Genomic DNA, 19,112 nt, shown 5'->3' with positions numbered 1-19,112 from the left:
AAATTGTCTTTTGTTTAGCACTTTATACTTTTCAAAGAACTTAACAGGATTAATTGCCCAAACAATAACAGGGACGTGGGCTACAGAATGTGAGCTAATAAAACCTGACGTCTCTGGTTAAGTTAGAGCATCACACGTTTTCTTAATGAATTCTGAACCCCTTTCTTTAAAAATAAATTGCCATTGACTACTTTGGGGCTTTGTGAAATAAAAGAAGTGCTCAGTTCTTGTGGGATGTTTGAATCCAAGTGGCAAGATGCTACAGGAAAGCAGCTGGGCTTTGGCTGAACTGCACCCCTGTGCTGTGTATCTGTGCGTAGACTATAACCACACTTGGATCAGCATGGCATCACTGGTAAATGTCTACATTGTCCATCTGTAGCTGAGGACGATTCCTCACGGAGAAGCCCCTCCAGCAGCAGAGGCACTGGAAGAAATGCCCCTGAGGAGCTGGATGAGGAAACACCCATATCTTCTCACTACTTTGCAAATAAAACCAAAAATGAAAGAAAGAGGAAAAGGATGCCAGCCTCCCAGAGGTCTAAGAGGAGAAAAACTGGTTTCGGTGGTTCCAAGACAAAAGGGTAAGTTCTGCCACCTTTTCTGCAATGTAGGGTAGAAGGGAGAAAAATATAAAAGTACAGCTGCTCTGATTTGCTTTGAAGCATTTATTAAAATAAGCCATTGTTAAATGTTGCCTCTCCCGTTTGTGTAGTGAGGATTAAGGTCTGATCCCAAACAAAAACATTTGTTTCAGATTTTTAAGATATCTACTCCTAGGTTGATGATCACTAAAGTTTTCTAGTTTGCAAAAACTTCTCCAATTTTGACATTACCTTAGGAAAAAAACATTTTTTTTTTCTGCCAGTTGCTCTTAAGTTAATTTTCCACCTAAAATACTGTAAATCATATACTAGCTGAATAAACAAAGGGGTTTTTGTTTGGTTGGTTTTTGTTTTTTTAAAGTTTCTTTTTATTTGTATATTTTTTTTGGCTGCGTTGGGTCTTCGTTGCTGTGCACGGGCTTTCTCTAGTTGGCGGCGAGCGGGGGCTACTCTTTGTTGCAGTGCGCGGGCTTCTCATTGCAGTGGCTTCTCTTGTTGTGGAGCACAGGCTCTAGGCACACGGGCTTCAGGAATTGCAGCATGCGGGCTCAGGAGTTGCTGCATGGGGGCCCTAGAGCACGCAGGCTTCAGTAGTTGTGGCGTGTGGGCTCAGTAGTTGTGGCTCCCGGGCTCTAGAGCGCAGGCTCCGTAGTTGTGGCGCACGGGCTTAATTGCTCCATGGCATGTGGGATCTTCCCAGACCAGGAATCGAACCTGTGTCCCCTGCATTGGCAGGAGGATTCTTAACCACTGCACCACCAGGGAAGTCCCAACAAAGGGTTTTGTTTTCTCATCACTCTTATGCTTTCGCCAATACTTGCCACACCGGTTCTATTGCTGCAGAATCTGCAGGGCCTCCACCCGGAGGCTCCGCACACTCCCTGCCGTTCAGTAACACCTGGGAGAGCCAGCCTCCCAAGCTTTACAGGGTAGCAGAGAAGAGGCCACAGCAGGAACCCCAAGAGGTCAGTCCAGCCCCGCCATCTTCCCTTTCCTACATCTGCCTGGCTGCTGAGCTGGGTTGCACCCGCTTTGGGTGCTCTCCGCTCACCAAGGCGGAACAAAGATAGCACTACTGTCAGGTCCTGGTGACGATCCGGACAGCGTCTTATTTCTTCATAATCACACTGCTTCTGACAACCCCTTTTTCCTGGTTTCTGCAAGGACATGCTCTGCCCTTGCCTTGTAGGTAAGGTCTGGTAGGATTGTGACCACCCCGTCAGTCTGGAGAATGTGGCCCCAAGCATCTATGTATTGTAACAGAAATGCTTACAGGAAGAGGGAGCAAGTCCTCAGGAAACTTGTGCAAGCTGTTGTGTTTTTCTTTTTCAGTTTTTCTACCTCTTTTCCTTCTGGGTAATAAAGACCAAAAATTGAGTGGGGGAAAAGAAAGGAAGGCAGATGTTACCAAATTGTCATTTCCTTGTTAAGTCCATAAACAAACATCTTGTATGTGCTAATCCTTCTGTTGGGGTACAGAAATTAAAGGCATTAGTAAATATTAGTTTAATTTTGTGGGTTTTATTTATTTTAATTCTATTTAAACTTTTAAAAGAAAAAAACTTCACCCATTTATCCTACACCCACCCCACTCCAGCCTCTTGCAACCACCAATATGTTCTCGCATCTATGAACTTGGTTTATATATATGTATATATATATATATTTAGGTTCCACATTGTAAGAGAGGTCATACAGTATTTGTCCTTGACTTATTTCACTTAGCATAGTGCCCTCGAGGTCCATCAGTGTTATCGCAAATGGCAGGATTTCATTCATTTTTATGGCCGAATAATAATTTTTGTGGTTTTTAGTGTGCAGTGACCTGCAGATGCTCTTCAGTAGGGACATTTTCTTATTTTCTTCATTTATTCCCCCATTTTGGGACATACTCATTTCCTCAGGCACTCACACAGAGTAGAAGACCTTAAAAGGCCTCTGTCCAACTCCCTGGGATTTATCATGAGGAAGCTGAGGCTTCCTGAAGCTTCCCCAGGGAAGGCTTAGGTGAAGCTGTCCCCAGCCTGGTACCAGTCTCACAGGTGGGACTGGACACTGGCTCCCCCAGGCCTGCCTGGAGCACTTTCACTGCTGCACGTGGTCCACGGAGATTCCTGAAAACCCATCATGATCTCCTCATTGTTGCTAGTTAGAACAAAGTAAACCATTGACTCCCTTATTGTTTTCACAACTTTTGTTGATAAGACGGAAGCACTTTGCCCTATGGCCTAGAACCTAAGCTAGTAAGTAGTAAAACTCATATTTGTCCAAAAGCCAGTACCACTTTTGATGCTATTTTTTAATTAGCCCGTGTGTTTAAGGTGGGATTATCTTCTAGTCCCTACTGGCTAAAACCAGGAAGTAGTGTAACTTTGCTTTACCCTGTAGCAGCCTCTTTGTATCTGTGCCCCGTTACCCTCGTTTCCACTGAACCACTCTGCAAGGTGGCTTCCCACGTGTCCAGGCTGCTCACCTGGCTGAGGATCCACGCAGCCACAAAATAAACGTGGCTCTTTGCCAGAACCCTTAACACCCCACCCTACCCTCAGAGTTTCACATCTTCAGAAGAACACGCAATGAACTGGTTGTGTTCTGGGCTCTGAGTGGGAGTAAAATGGATGGCTCTGGTGAAATAGAGGCTGCTGATGGCAGATTCATTCTGCAAATCAACATAAACAGCAGGTTTTTGCTCGGGACTTAATTTCTCAGCAGGAAATCAGCATAGGGAAATTTAAGGCTGCTTCTCTGCTGGTTTAGCACATCTTTGCCAGTTCTGCAGTAAAACTGCCCTTGAGCAAGAGTTTTTAAAAAACCACTCTTCACTCAGCCCCACCAAAAAGGTCATTAGCAGACTGGTGGCCCTGATACCTGGGCCCCTAAATTCAGAGATCAGATCGGAGGCCACTTGTGTGCCCTGATGCTAGGGAATTAACACCAGGCATGAATTCAGCCTGGTTATAATGGGGCGGGAAATACTCGTTTAGGGAAAGGCTAACATGCTGACCCTGTGATTTTTTTTTTTTTTTTTTTTTTTTTTTTTTACCATTTATTTTCAGGGGAGAGAAAAAGCTGTTACCTTCAGATCAGTGGGGGAAGTGAGGTGCTGGAAGGACTTTGTAATAGGCTGTGGCAGGGGCCTCTCACCCTTTTTTAAAGGCAGCGAGTGGGAGGTGAGAGCAGGCAGATCTTGGAATGTAGACCAGTGAGCGAGCCCCTGGCAACGGGGCCCTGACAGAGATGTGCCAGGTCCCAGCTGCTACGGGACCCGGGGAACCACATCTGCAGCCTTTCCCTCGGCAGGGCTGGCCAGGAGGAGGCTCGCTCTGCTCTGCTCTGCTCCGTCTCCATCCACCCACAAAGCCCCCTTCCTCTGGACTGTGGGAGCACAGTAATTCCACAGTGTCTATTGTCTGGGCATTGAGGCCTTAAAACAAGGTATTCTCACTTCCTTTCTGTGGTCGGAGTAGATGCGGAGTGTGGATCTCAGCACAGATGCCTGGAGGGAGGCGTGGGAGAGGGAGGGGTCTGTGAAAGGGTAGAGAGAAGGCACATGGGGTTGGGCTCAAGTCACAGAATCCATCACGTTTTAGGAGGACAAATGTAGGACAAATTGGTGTAAAGGGCGACAGTCCTTTACTCCTTGAATTGTAAAGGAAACTGACCCCATCCAGGGCCATTATAGGCAGAAAGTGCACAGAGACATGGAACACCAAGGAAAATCATGGATTATATAGCTGCATGCAGGTTAAGAGAAAACTGTTCACTTTTGGTTTTATTTGACATTTTAATTTTCTTTTCTTTGTCGCATTTTAGGGGGTCCAGCACATGCAGAAGGATACCTTCTAAAACGAAATCCTCCAGCATATTTGGACCCAGTTCAGCTTTGCATGGCTCTCAAGCGGCATCAGGAGTCAGTAGAAAATTGGGGATTATGGCTCCACCAAAGCCTGTAAATAGGCCGTTTCTTAAGCCTTCATATGCATTTTCATAACAACCAAATCTCATCTCAGTGTACATAGATCTTAGTTGTTGTTTGTCAGCATCTGACCATCTGTGAATATAAAGCTGTTAGTTTCATTATACCATTTGTAATTTTTATCCATATCTATTAATATTTAAATAAGTGCTTGGGGTGACAGTTCTTATTTTTAAAATAAACATTTTCTTTTGAAACGCATGCATGATTTGCTGCCACTGCAAGTGTTGTGGCCGTCGTTTCTCAGAACATCTGAAGCAGCAGCTGAATCATCTCAGTGAGAGAAATTTTAAGTACAACATCATGAAACACAGAAGCCAAAGAAAAAGACTCGCATGGGACAGCATGAAACTGTAAAACTTTTTGTAGAAGACAATGTAAACAAAATTAAAACATAAATGACAGAGAAAAAAGGGAAAAAATACATGGCAAAGGATTAATATCCATGATATATGAAGAGTATCTATAAATCATTAAGAAAAAAAAGACAACCTAGTAGAAAAATGAACAAAGGATGTGAGTAGGCTGTTCTCAGAAAAGGAAATGCAAACAGCCCACAAATATGTGAAAAATGCTCCATCTCCCTCATTAAAAGTACCAATTAGAACAATGAGATGCCATTCTCTTGCCTAGCAAATTGTCAGCACTTAGATGATATTCCGAATCTGGGGTCCACAAGAACAGGGTCAAATGTTAAGAATGTATTAAATGCTGGTGACGTCCTTTAGCATCAGGGAAGCCATACTTTTCAAGACCCCTCCCTGAATCGGCTGATGGGCCAGCAAGTCTCACAGTGGGATTTTGGCACCTCTTTTCGGACTTCCAGTCCCTCATTTTTGGAGACATCTTTTCTTAGCTGTCATGCAACCTTGGTGATACCTGTTTGGTGTCCCACTTCTCTCCTTGACCTCCGTCAAGAGGGTAGAGCTGAGGAGACCTTGCCTGGGCCAAAGGTGTTGGAAGACAGAGTTGGCTGGAAGTCTGTGGCCTTGGCCTGGAGACGGTGCTGAGGCAGACCCTGCACCCACCCCGAGGGGCTGCCCTTGTAACTGCACGCCTACCTCCTGCCTCCTCCACCTGGGCCCTTGGGCCCTCGTTTAACGCAAGAGACTGGCCAGACAGGAGTCTGCTGAGGGCCATGCGCTGTTAACCTCCAGATGCCTGCAAGAGCTGACATTTTCAGGAACCATCTTTCCGGCAAGCTCTGACTCAAGTGGCCAGAAGAACCTCCTTGGGGTGAGGAGAGGAAATGGAGGGCAGAGTAGCCAGTAGTCGAGGCTGCTGGGATAATGTCGCTGGCCTGAGGTCGCCTTGGAGAGCTGGCAGTGCACAAGGGTGTCTGGCAGGAGGTCACACCCTTCTACCCTTCAGCAGCTCTGGCTTTGGGGACAGAGGGGGCAGCCTCTGCACAGAGCTGATGCCACAGACATTGGGTCACTTCCCGGCTCTGACCTCACTCGTTCATTCATTCCTTTACTGAGCCCCTCTTCTGCCCGGACTCTGGAGCTAGCTGTGCCCTCGGCGGTGCCCACTCTGCCTCCAGGGGCTCCCGGAGCAATGGGGAGGACAGGCGAAGGCAGTGCAGTGGGAGCCCCAGGGTGGAACGCAGAGTCTGTGAGCGGGGCCAGCACCACCCCCACCCCTGTCACCTACGCCTTTCACCAAGCACTGAAGAGGAACTCGCCGCAGGAACCTGAAGCCTGGAGACCTTGGAGTAGCCCGGGGTCAGGCAGGCCCCACACCCACCTCTTTAAAAATGTTGGGTTGCGGGGCTTCCCTGGTGGTGCAGTGGTTAAGAAACCGCCTGCCAATGCAGGGGACACGGGTTCAAGCCCTGGTCCGGGAAGATCCCACATGCAGCGGAGCAGCTAAGCCCATACACCACAACTACTGAGCCTGTGCTCTGGAGCCCATGAGCCACAGCTACTGAGCCCGCGTGCTTAGAGCCCATGCTTCGCAACAAGAGAAGCCCATGCACCGCAACAAAAGAGTAACCTCCACTCGCTGCAACTAGAGAAAGCCCGCGCACAGAAACAAAGACCCAGTGCAGCCAAAAATAAATAAATTAATTTTTTTAAAAATGTTAGGTTGGAGCAGGGTCTGTTCAATTTCTCAGTCCCCAGGAGCAGCCACAGAAAATGCAAGCAGCCTCCTTCAGTTCAGCCTCCAGCTCCCAGAGAATGCAACCGTGTCCATACAGGGCCATCTTAGGAGGACAGAAGCACACGGACTTTCCCTGAACCAAAACTGGGACCTCTGGCAGCTGAAGACAGAGGTGGTGATAGCAAAGCCAATCCAGGCTGGGCGCTGGTAGGGGTCCTCCATGAGCGCCGAAATCACCACCATCTGGGAGGAGGGGCGGGGACAAATCCACAAAGGAGCTCCAGCCTAGGACCCTTCACTGGCCCGCCCTCCACAGGTACAGGTAGGCCTGAGGGTGGGGGCTCGGGCTCTCCCACCCTCGCCATCACCCCTCTGGAGGGCACAGGAAGGATTAGAATCTGACTCTCCAGCTATATACATACCTTTCCCAGCCCCTCTCCCCTCTCCAGAGAGCTGACAAGTCCTTGCTTATCTCCAGGGACAGGGAACCCACTATCTCACTGGAAGAGAGCAAACATGGAGAGCCCAGTCTATGCTGAGGACTGTTCAGGCATTTTCACACACAGTAATTCACTCCTTTAATCCTTCCACCAGCCCTGGGAGACAGGCACATGATACCAGTCTTTTCTTATGCAGAAACTAGAGTTCAGAAAGGTTATGTAATTGCCCAAATCCACACAGCTAGGAAATGGTGGTAATTAGGGTAACATACATCTCAGTTTGCCCTGAAGAGTCCCAGTTTGCATCTGCTGCCCACGTGTAATAATTAAGACAGCTCCCTTTCATTCTTGAAAGTGCTCCAGTTTAGAAGATAAATTATAAGGAATCCAGGTCTATGCTCTTTCCCTGAACAATCCAACCTCCTCTCCCAACCCCATTTTTCCACCCAAAAAGCCCCAGGGCCTGCCTGCTCAAAACTTCAGGCCCCTGGGGCAGGCCCCAGGGACAGAAGCTGCAGAATTCTCAGCCAGCACAGCTAAGCTGTGGTTTTTTTATCCAGAAGAGGAAGCAGAGGCTGTGGTCCAGGCCCTCTTGCTCTTCTTAAGAAACTGCTCCTCCTACGGCTTGGAGCTGCTGTGAGCCCCCAAGGCCCAACCTGTGCTTGGGAGGCTCCCAGAGTGCCCCCCCCCACCAGCTCTCCTGCTCTGAGCAGCAGCCTGGGTTGGTGGCAGGGGTGAATCTCACCCAACCCTGGGCCCCCATCCTGACAGAGGCCTCTGAGCAGAGGGACAATGGCCCCTAAGGCCTTTAGCGGAGGCCAGGGTGGAGTCCCCAGGAGGCTCCAGCAGTCACTTCTCACTCAAGGCAGAAATCATGTCCCCCACGTGGCATCACGGACAGGATTTGGAGAAGCAGGCTGGTGGGACGTGCTCGGGGGACCCAAGCCTCTACCAGCCCCTGCTAGGTGCCACAGGCCATGGACCCAGCCCCCGTTTGCTAGGAGTCAAGGGCTCAATTTCCACAGTTGTGCCGGACACCACCAGAGCTGCTAAGACAAGCACCCTTGGCCTTTAGAAAGCTCCTGCCTTTCAAAAAACACTCACTCTCCTGTTCTCCCCACCCCCAGACCGACTTTCCTCAGCCAGACCCGTGTTCCTTGTTGGCAAGAGAAGAAGGAAGAAGGAAACAGAATCCCATAGAGGTTAGAGTGGACTGCTGGGCCCCTGTTCTGGTTGCGGGGCAGAGGACAGAGGACAGGACAAGAGGCTAGCCAGAAGCCTGAACTTGAGTCCACACAACCGAGTGGTTCTGAGGAAGGGAGGCATTTCCCAACCAGGGAGGAGGGCCTGAGGCCGTGTCCCTACTGCCTGCAGGTGTGGGGGATGGGGTTTTGGTGTTGTCACAGCTCCACCGTGTGGTTCCAGCATCCCACAGAGAGTTTGGTGACCATAGGTAACCTGGATGGCCCCTCAGCCTACTCGGGATGCGGGAGCTCACTCCAGCGGGCCTCTGTCTGTCCCTGTGGGTCCCACACGCACGGCCTGTCCTGGTCCCACATATTCAGCCCCTGCCAGGAGCCTCAAGCTCCCACAGAGGTCAGGCCCTGGCCCCTGCCCAGCTCTGTGTGGGAGCAGAGCACACAGGTCCTTGCGTCCCCCTCCGTGGGGCAGGAGCTGGAGCCAGGTACCGCACGGGAGGTGACTGGACATCCAGACCCGGTGACCTTCACTGCTCTCGGGACCGGTCTGAAACCCCAGCCTGGAAGGAGGCGTGTTTGAGAAACGAGAACTGCGGCCGGAGTCCCTCTCACGGCCAGCACCCCGGAGCCTCCTCCCCAGCGAGGGGCCCCCAAGCCTTTCGTGACCTGAGGAGCAGGGAACCCTGCTAACCTCAAGACGGAAGCATCAACCTCTGCGGCGGCCGTGGTTTGACAGTTACTGCGAGAGCAGGCCTCCCACGCCAGCCCCACGAGCCTACCAAGTGCAGACCACACGTACCTTGCCACGGGGGACTGCCATCCACTTGTCACCGCCTGGTCCCGGCTCCCAGCCCAGCGGTCCTGCTCCCTTCGCACTCACTGGGTGACCTTTGCAAGCTCTGTGGCCTTTCTGAGCCTCAACTTCTCATCTGCACGGTAAACGTAGCCGCTGGCCCTGCCGCCCGAGCTGGTTGCCGGCACCTCTGGTCAGAGGTCCCACAAATGTTTGCTGGGCCAAACACAGAGACCCAGGCATGGCCCTGGCACTCAGCGAGGTCACAGCCAGGGAGGGAAACAGCGATTGCTCACCCCGGGGGAAGGAGAGGAGAAGCAGCCTTGGGGTATGGGGGTGCTGCGGGAACCCCCAGGGGAGACCTAGTCCAGTCCAGGGGGCACAGGAAATGAAGTTTGAGCCTTGGAGAATGAGTAGGAATTCAGAACATGAGAAGGACACCCCAGGGAACCGCAGGGGTAAAGGCTGGAGGTGTGATGGAGCTTGGCCTGAGAGGGGACCTCCCCGGGGTTAAGGACGGGCTGAGGGAGGTGGAGGAGCGGGAACCTGTCCCCAGGGAAGGCTCTGAAGCCAGAGAGACATGATCTGATTTGCCTTCGAAAAATTACTCTGACCCCAGGGTCAGAAAAGGATTGGAGTGGGTGAGGCCGGACGCCAGCAGACAGGCAGGAGGCTCTTCCAGCAAGAGAAGTAGCAGCTCTCAGGGTAGCAAGGTGACAGGAGTTGACAGATCCCACTGGCCAAGGAGGGTACATGGGGCAGGGACAGGGGCTGTTGACATGCTTTGAAGACATCCCCGAGAGATAGCGATCGCACATCAGGGAGACCAACAGTCCTGGCCCTTTGCAGGCAGGAGGACGCTTTGTTGCCTGAGGGGTCAATTTGGGAGCCCCTGGTCCAGACCCCAGTGCAGCCCCCCTGGGGCCCAGGATCTCCTTCGATGTGTGGGGTATGCATGCGTGTGCGCATGAGGGTTCTGTCCAGCCCACGCTGCCTCCTCCGAGCTTGGCAAGTAATTCCTCAAAGGCCACACCAACACCCCACCAAAAAATGCCAACTCTGTGCTAATGTATTTTTTATATTTAAGAGCATGTGATGGATGCTCTGCTTATTGACCTAGAAAGTCATCCACAGCATGTTTTTGAGGAGCCGAACAGAGTCCTACTCCTTTGCTGTAAATCCATGCCACCCTGCTGCCCAGCCTGGGACCCCAGGTCCCTCTTGGGCTGCAGGAAGGGCCATGCCATAAGGGACAGCACTCGGCATTGTATGTCTCTTAAATGACAGCTCATTTTTTTTAAAAGGATACAGAACAACATGGCTAGTAAAGATTTTATTTGTCACTTTACGTGTGTGTGTGTGTGTGTGTGTGTGTGTGTGTGTTTAGATAGAGAGGGTTGCTCACCAAAATATTAACAGTAGTGGAATTGAGATGATTTTTACTTTTCTGAATTGCTTGACTTTTTACAAAAAAACTCTATCATTTTTATAATCAGAATAAAGCAAGGGAGAGCCACTCGGCCACCTTGGGGTTTGGCTTTGCTCCAGAAGGGCTGTGGGGTCAGAGCCCCCAGTGGACTAGGAATAGGCTGTGGGCCTGGAGCAAGCACCCCCTCCCAGGGCCAGCCCAGGGCCAGGGCCAAGCGAGGCCAGCAGGCGTCAGTGGAGTTGAACTTGCACAGGGTGCTGAGGCTAGAGTGGCTTGTGGCCTCTAGGCTGGGGAGCCCAGGGTCCGGCCATCACCACGGGGGCCACTCTGCCCATTTCTGAGCAGAAGGCAACACTTCCCCACCTGGCCACCCTTCTCACTTGCAGGGGATGAGTGCCCTGTGCTGGGTCACCTGCCTAGGTACCAGTGGGGAGCACAGCAGGAACTCCAGCTCAAGGAGAGGGTGCTGCACGGGGGAAAGGAGAAGGGGGCCCCAGGTGGCCTGCAAGGACCCCCACCCTACAAGTCCTGCCACTCCCTCCGCAGTCCTTAGCTGAGGTCTGCGCTTTGCCCCAGACTGGGCTTCTGGCTGGAAGGACCTAGCACACAGCAGGTGCCTAATAACATTTGTTGGATGAGTGGGTGAAGGGGCCGCTATGAAGGCACCTGCCTAGATGGCCCTCCCCATGAGAGGATAAGATAGGAGGATGCGGACGGGGGGCTGGCGCCCACTGGATCTTAAAATCCCGCTGCCCACTTGGCACTGCCAGGCCTGTGGGGAGGCTCCCCCCTTACTGCTTCTGTTGGCTTCACCAAGACAAGTGAAAGTTGCCTTCCAGTTGGCCTCAGTATTCACTTAGATTTCCTTTTGTATGTGTGCATTGATGCTTTTGATTATTGGTGTCTTACTCATTCTCAGAAAGCTGGCCGATTTCCCCATTTATTGATTTTCTGGAGTCCACTCACGTGTGGGGAAGACCAGGATGCATGGAGGACTTGGAATTCAAACTTTAATCATCGCTACCTGTGCAGAGCTGCATCCCAGCTGAGAAGGCAGAAGCCTAGGTCAGTGGTTCTCAAAGCTTCAGCATCTCTGGAGGGCTGGGTAAAACAGCTTCTGGATCAGAAGATCTGGGCTGGGGCCTAAGGGTCTGCATTTCTAACACGCTCCCTGGTGATGCTGAGGCCACCAGCCACCCCGGGCACACTTTTTTTTTTTTTCTTTTTGACTGTGTTGGGTCTTTGTTGCTACGCGTGGGCTTTTTCTAGTTGCAGCGAGCGGGGGCTGCTCTTCTTTGCCGTGTGCGGGCTTCTCATTGCGGTGGCTTCTCTTGTTGCGGAGCACGGGCTCTAAGCACACGGGCTTCAGTGGTTGTAGCGCGTGGGCTCAGTAGTTGTGGCACACGGGCTTAGTTGCTCCTCGGCATGTGGGATTTTCCTGGACCAGGGATCGAACCCGTATCCCCTGCATTGGCAGGCCGATTCTTAACCACTGCACCACCAGGGAAGTCCCCGGGCCCACATTTTGAGACCTGCCTAGGGCAGAGGAAAGGGCACCAGGAGTCAGCCCTCAGGGTGAATACAAACCTCAGCTGCTGGGAACTTAGCTTCGGGCCTTGGGCAAGGCAACCTCTTTCATCCTTGGTTTCCCCCGCAATGTCAGCCAAGCCTGTAGGGTGGGCCGGAAGCCTCCAGAGGGTGTTTAGGAATGTGCGGGTGGAACAGCCTTGCTTGGTGAGAGCTATTAGCAGGAAGGGGTCTGGTGTCACGGAAAAGCTCCTCCAGCACCCAAGTACGTCTTCAACAGACTCAGCAACAGGGAAGCAGAAGCAGGAACGCTGTTTCCCGCAGGCGCTTTGCAGAGAACACTGGAGGTAAAGGAAACCTTAAAAGCGGTGGAAAGAGTGTAAGTTGAGATTTCCCAGTCCTTGCCAGCCTGTGGAGTCAAATGGGGTCACATGACCCCCCAAATTTGCTGGAGAGCGGAGTTCTGTCTCCCTGCCAAGCCAGGCAAATGCCACTTCATGATACAGTCCGTTGGGGATTTGAGATAGGGGGCTTGGGGCGCCAATGTGCTACAGAGGCTTTCCAGAAAACCGTCATTTCAGCATCTACTTAGAGCCTGGTCCCTTTGCCTCGACCCTACAACATCCAAAGCCAAACCTCAGAACAGAATGGGGCCAGTCACCCCGCGGGCTGTGTTTCACCAGTTCATAGCAAGGAAGACTATCAAATGGCTCTGGAGTCAGAGTGCTTGAGGTCAAAGGCCAACTGAATCCATTTATTGTGTGACCTTAAGTAAGTTACTTAACTTCTCTGTGCCTGAGAGTGATCATAATAGCATAACCCTATGGGATGGATTGTTATGAGGGTTTAATGAGATAATGCGTGATCAGCAGGTAGCACACTGCCTGACACTCACTGAACATGAACTTTTGTTATTGTAGCATAGACCCCCCTATGTTTGTGTTGTCTGTTGCTTGTATCTGTGCAGAAATTGGCGAATAAACTGCATGTAGTCCTCACTCAGGTCAGCCATTCTCAACCTGATCCTTTTTTTGAAATTGCTCTCTCAAGAAAAGAAGCCACCACCTGAGAGGGCAGTCCTGGAGAGGATGACTTCACCCCGTCTGTACTGGGCACGTGAGAGCATTGGGATGCTGTCTGTGAGAGAGAGCTGCAAACTTTCCAAGAATATGGAGATACAGGAGAAATCTGGTTATGGCTTGACTAATAAGATGGAGGCAGAAACACAAGATTCCATTGGATGCATCAGTGCTTGATACTGGAAGGGGAATGGCGTTTTACTGGCTGAACTTGTTGGTCTGATAGAGAAGGAAATGAGGGGAACTGGGAGAAAACGAAGATCTTGAAGAATATGGCTTGAGATCACTAAAAGAATAGGAGGCAAAATTTGGTTTCTCTAATATTTCTGAAATTGATTACTCTCCTTCTGCAATACAGCTTTCTGGAAGTATTATAGAGAAAGAAGGTTTATCTAACATTAAGTTGAACGTAGAAGACTTTTGGGGGCTTCCCTGGTGGCACAGTGGTTAAGAATCCACCTGCCAATGCAGGAGACACGGGTTCGAGCCCTGGTCCAGGAAAATCCCACATGCTGCTGAGCAACTAAGCCCGTGCACCACAACTACTGAGCCTGCGCTCTAGAGCCCGAGGGCCACAACTACTGAACCCGCGTGCCACAACTACTGAAGCCTGTGCGCCTAGAGCCTATGCTCCACAAGAGAAGCCACCGCAATGAGAAGCCTGCACACCACAACAAAGAGTAGCCCCCGCTCGCCGCAACTAGAGAAAAGCCCGCGTGCAGCAACGAAGACCCAATGCAACCAAAACTTAATTAATTAATTTTTTTTTTAAGTTATAAAAAAAGAAGAAGACTTTTTGAATCCTTCCACAAAGCTGTCTGGATTTCATATTTGTATTGACAAAGGAACTTTTGGTGCCATAAGCCTTAATCCTGACAATGCAATTGAGAAGAGGAAGCAACATGTGAAATCTCTCTCCAGGGTGAGAGAATAAACCTGACACAGGAAATGCAAGTGCAAGTAAATGTTTAGTAAGTACACAGGATGCACATGTTGAATAGATAAAGTGGGTTGGTAAAAGAAAATCATGCACATGTAAGTGGTTGGGTTTTAGAGATCAACCAAGAATAATTTAAAATTTTCTTTTGTATTTGAGATGTAAATATTTTTCTTTCTAATTAAAAAAAAAATTCCTGTAACTGCCGAACAGTTAAAAACTTTAAAGCAGTAAATGAATTTACAGAAAGCAAAAAAAAAAAAAAAACCTCCTTCAGGCATGGACACATCCAGCTATATAATCATCGTAAGCAACCAGATTCTGGGTTCTGGAAATTGGCAGACAGCACCTCCTAACATAGGAGGTCTCAATACAGACTCTAGGAACCCCTGGAAGACCCAGGGATGGATGTCAGAGGGTGTATAAACCTCTAAATTGTATGTACTCTTTTTGTATGTCTGTGCAGATTTCTGGGAGAAGGGCCACGACTTTCTTCAGATGGTCAAAGAGGCCAGCACCCCTAAAAAGTTAAGAGATCCTGCCTCAGAGAGGCTGAAGAAGGCCTCAGCAGGCTCCCTGGACAGTACAGCTCCTCCCAGGAACACACAGGGGCTCCCTGAAACCAAGACCCAGGACTCAGCTAGCTCTGCACCTCCTTACCTGAGAGCCAAGCCTTCTCCAAAGTGAGGAGAGGACTCAACGCTACAAAATGGTGAGAACAAAGTAGGAAGTGTAAACCCCAGGCAAAAAAGTCTGATGACAGTTCTCCGTAATGACCAGCTGCCTGCAATCTAGTGGGGGAGACAAGCCTCGGGGAAGAGGGAGGGAGCTGCCCCATCACAGATCAAGCAGATGGTGTGCTCCGCGGGGTGGCTGGGACAGCCGGAGGATCGGGCATGGAGAGGTGTGCCGAGTCCATGGTGCAGCTCAGACTAAAACAGCCGAAGGAGTTGCAGAACAGGGTGAGTGCAGGCTCTGGGGCGTATCAGCCACGTGAGCCCTTAGCTTCCCTTAGCCTCGCTTCCTCATCTGAAAAATGGGATTTGGTGGAATGGTGGTAGATACCTGGCCTGTCTCCTCCTGGGCTTGCTGTAGAGCCAAGAAGCCCGTGCATGTTGTGATGGGTTCAAGGTCGGCTGCAGCAGCAGCTGGGGCCTGGGTAGCCTGAGTCTGAATCCCAAGTTGGCACTTCCTCCCTGGGCGCTCCTGTGTCTAATGGGGTCAGGGTGGTCCTGCCACAGGCTCGCTTCCTGGACTTCCCAGAGCATGGCGAGCGCTGGGCAAGCCGTGGCCACCGTCCTCATTCACACGCTCAGCAGGACACCCTTGGGGGCTACTGTCAGCCCCCCCTGTTTTGGTAAGAGCTGTGCAAACAGAGGGCTGGGATTGAACAATAGAGAGGACTCTAGGTGGGGGTGGGAGAGGAGGAGGAGGGGGCGTTTAGCAAGGAAAGAGCAGAAATGTCCCAGAGAGAAAAGCAGTTGCAGCTTTATTATGGGGAAGGATGAGATTCCTTTTCCCCATCTCCTCACAATAATACTCCAATAAAGTATTTCGTGTTTCCCTGTGGAATGGATCTATTCCGAGCTCAGCAGCTCCATTACAGGGAGCCTGCACTTCCCAAGCCTTTGCAGGAATCCACCCTCACCGCAACCTGTGAGAGGGTCCTGCTAGTCCCTGAGGCAGCTGAGCCCTGAAACCAGGCAGGGTTGGGCCCGGGATTCTCCTCAGGCTGCCTGATGTCACCAGGCTGGTGGGGCAGGACGAGAACAGGCCAGGGGCTAACAACACCCAGGACATGCTGAGAGCTCGACCCAGCTGCCCAGAGGCTCCTGGCCCATCCTTTTTTTTTTTTTTTTTGACCAGGTCCCACTGCCTGCAGGATCTTCCCTGACCAGGGATTGAACCCGCACCCCTGCGGTGGAAGCGCAGAGTCTTAACCACTGGACCGCCAGAGAAGTCCCTGGCCCATCCTCTTGATGGAGGGTCAAGCTGCACTGCCCTGTCATGGCCCAAACCGCTCCCGCAGCCCCTTCCCTGGGCAGGTAGGGGACCCTCCCAGAAAGGCCTGACCGATCCTTCTTTAGCCGTGATCCCAGATTCCCCACCTATTCTGATGCTGCTTCCTCACTAGGACAACTCAAACTGCCGCCTGGCCCAAGGTCCTGACCAGGTCCTGGGCTGGTGATGAGGCGTGGCTATGGGGCAGTGGGTGAATGGGGTGAGGCAGGTATGAGGGGAGGTGGGGTTACTCCTCCTGGGAGGGCTGGGATTGGTGGTGTGCCTCCTGGCCTGGCCCCCCTCCCCAGTGACGCTCCAGACCAAATTTCCCCAGGGGAAGGGCCACAACCATATCTTCTCTTCAAGACCCCAAGATGGGAAGTGAGCTGCTCATGCCATAGGCAAAGACCTTCCTGCCCTCTGAGGTTGGCTGCCCTGATCCCGAGGCCCCATATCTGGGGTTGGAATTTCCAGTTCTTCAAACCTGTCTGTTCAGCCCTTCAAACCTGTTGCTGACTTGCTACGTGACCTTGGGCAAGTCACTTCCCCTCTCTGGGCCTCAGAATCCTCACCAATAGAATGAATGATCCAATATGCCCACCCACTAGGACATTCCAAAACTATGAAATGTTCATAGCCATGTGATTTTACATAATCAGAGATGCATTCCTTTAATCTGACAAAAATGTAAATGGCCCTGGTAAATGGCTCAGCAGTCCTCAACCCTGGCCTGTACACCCACATCACTTGGGATGGGAAGGGAGAGGTCCCACCCAGACCCACAGAATCGAGTCTCTGGGCCTCTAGACCTCTGGGTGGGCAGGACCTGGAGATTTGCATTTGTTAAGAGGCTGCCTAGGAGAGGATTTCAGACTTTAGAAGGCAGAGTGAGGGGAGAACACAGACTCTACCTACAAAGTGAGCAACAACGACAAATTATGAAGAGAATGAGCCGACACACTAAGAAGACAATCTCCAGAGCAGTGGCCTCCAGGGCCCTCCGTCCTCATGAATCCTGGGCTCCCTGGGACATGGGAGTAGGACACAGGCCTGGCTGGGCAGAGGGTGTCTGGGGTGCAGGGTATGTGAGGGATGGCAGGAAACAGAAGACCTGTGCCCCCAGCAAGGGTGGCCTCGGTTGGGGGAGTCTCCCGCAACCCCTGCATATTTGGGCTCCCAAAAAGCAGACTAAAAACAACACAGCTCTCGAAACCGTCCTTCTGGGGGAAGGCAGCCTGGTTGCCGTGTGAGAAGTGGTGGAGTTGCTCCACCAACTCTGCAGGAGTTGCTCAAATTAACTGAGCAAGATGAAAAGAACTCGCAAGGCCACCCTGCCAACTGCCAGGAAGGGGAAGGAAATCTCATGAGGGCACGGCTGGAAGGAGATGGGGCTGAGGATCAAAGGCAGCTTCCCTGAAACTAATAGCTTCAAGAGAGAGAAAAGTTAATGAGAAGATGAGTCGGATATAAAAAGAGCACAGAGGAGAGATGATTAAAAAATAGCATCAGGGGCTTCCCTGGTGGCGCAGTGGTTAAGAATCCACCTGCCAATGCAGAGGACATGGGTTCGAGCCCTGGTCCAGGAAGATCCCACATGCCGCGGAGCAGCTAAGCCCTTGCGCCACAACTACTGAGCCTGCGCTCTAGAGCCCGCGAGCCACAACTACTGAAGCCTGCGCGCTTAGAGCCCGTGCTCCGCAACAAGAGAAGCCACCTCAGTGAGAAGCCCGCGCACCACAACGAAGAGTAGCCCCCGCTCACCACAAGTAGAGAAAGCCCGCGCGCAGCAACAAAGACCCAACGCAGCCAAAAATAAACAAATTAATTAATTTAAAAAAAAATATATATATAGCATCAGGAGTTGCAAAGAGAGCTTGAGGAAAGGACACACACTGAGGACCCAAGCAGGACCACTGCACATCTAAAAACTGAGTTACAACACAGAGCCCAGGTCTGAAAAGCAAATTCATGGCACAGAGAGAAACTTGAACTAGTCACAGTGAATTCAGAGAAAGAGGACACATAAATTCAAACAACTAAAGAGAAGATGATCATTGTGGAACACAGACCTTCCCACCTCAGAGGGCTTGGAGTCCCTGAAGTAGATTATCCAACAGCTAAAGCAAAAGATGTTTAGAGAAACTCTCCCTGAAACAAAGGGAGAACCCACTGTGTTGATTGAAAGGGTACAAGAGGGATTCAGACTGATGGACACCGGGAGCACACTGAATCCCGTGGAGTTGCTGGACTTTAAGGATAAAGAAAACAACCCTTTAGGCACCCATGAGGAAAAACCAAGTCAACAACGAGGGGAGAGAAAAATCAATCTGACCTCATGAAAGGAAAATAAAAATGGAGTCAGTATTGCTAAGGGAGCTCTCTAAAATGGAGCCGGAGGCCACTGAGGGAGTGTGACTTAAGCACGCCTCAGCCCAGATGGAATCTTCTTGTGTTAACACAGGCATCCAGAACATCTGTCCAATGTCCCAGAAACTCCAGATACTTATTGGACCCTTACCCTCAAATAACTCATGACAGCCAGTACCTTAAGGACAAATATTTCCTTTCTTGCGTCAGTACAGCCTCGTGGCTTTTCCCTTTACAAGCCCCTGACTCTTCCTCTTCCCTGGAGCACTCTTTTGGTTTTACCCAAGTGTGTGTCTCCTGACTTAAAATCCTTAAGACCCCAAATAAACTCTTTTCTTATTTGTAGCCTTGTGAGGGTTGGTTTTTTTTTTTTTTTTTTTGGTTGATAGCCTCAGATTTTTCCACAGCAACATTCAAGACCAGAAGACAAGGGAGCTGAGTGTTCAAAGTGGTATGGAAAGGGGGAAACCAAGAATTTGACACCCAGTGAGGTTGTTTGGATTCATAGACAACATGGAAAGGGTTGAGGAAAATAGCACCCTTGAGCCTTTTTTTGAAGGAAAAAAAAAAAAACATACTCAGCCGTGAAATCTAGCTAACCATTAAAAGTGTTCGTTTTGGGGAGTTCCCTGACGGTCCAGTGGTTAGGATTCGGC

General features: G+C 50.8%; 1 protein-coding gene across 16 annotated transcripts in view; it reads left to right on the top strand.

Annotated features, from left to right (window-relative positions):
* Positions 1 to 17,979, top strand: part of BLM (BLM RecQ like helicase) — a 103,557-nt gene extending 85,578 nt beyond the window's left edge. For 2 of the 16 annotated variants that reach the window (XM_082388254.1, XM_082388258.1), the window contains 4 exons: positions 383 to 584; positions 4,419 to 8,326; positions 11,465 to 14,800; positions 15,955 to 17,979. In XM_082388254.1, coding sequence (XP_082244380.1) covers positions 383 to 584; positions 4,419 to 4,596 — 380 coding nt within the window. In that variant the 3' untranslated portion in view covers positions 4,597 to 8,326; positions 11,465 to 14,800; positions 15,955 to 17,979. Of the gene's footprint in view, positions 1 to 382; positions 585 to 4,418; positions 15,051 to 15,954 lie in introns of those variants that run through there. The other 14 variants (XM_082388252.1, XM_082388266.1, XM_082388261.1 and 11 more) reach the window with 14 other exon arrangements.
* Positions 17,980 to 19,112: the final 1,133 nt, after the last annotated feature.

Source organism: Balaenoptera borealis, assembly GCF_965194805.1.
Source record: "Balaenoptera borealis genome assembly, chromosome: 3".
NCBI classification, from domain to species: Eukaryota; Metazoa; Chordata; class Mammalia; order Artiodactyla; family Balaenopteridae; genus Balaenoptera; species Balaenoptera borealis.
Note: the sequence above shows the minus strand (reverse complement) of the source record. Positions and strands in the feature narration are given on the sequence as shown.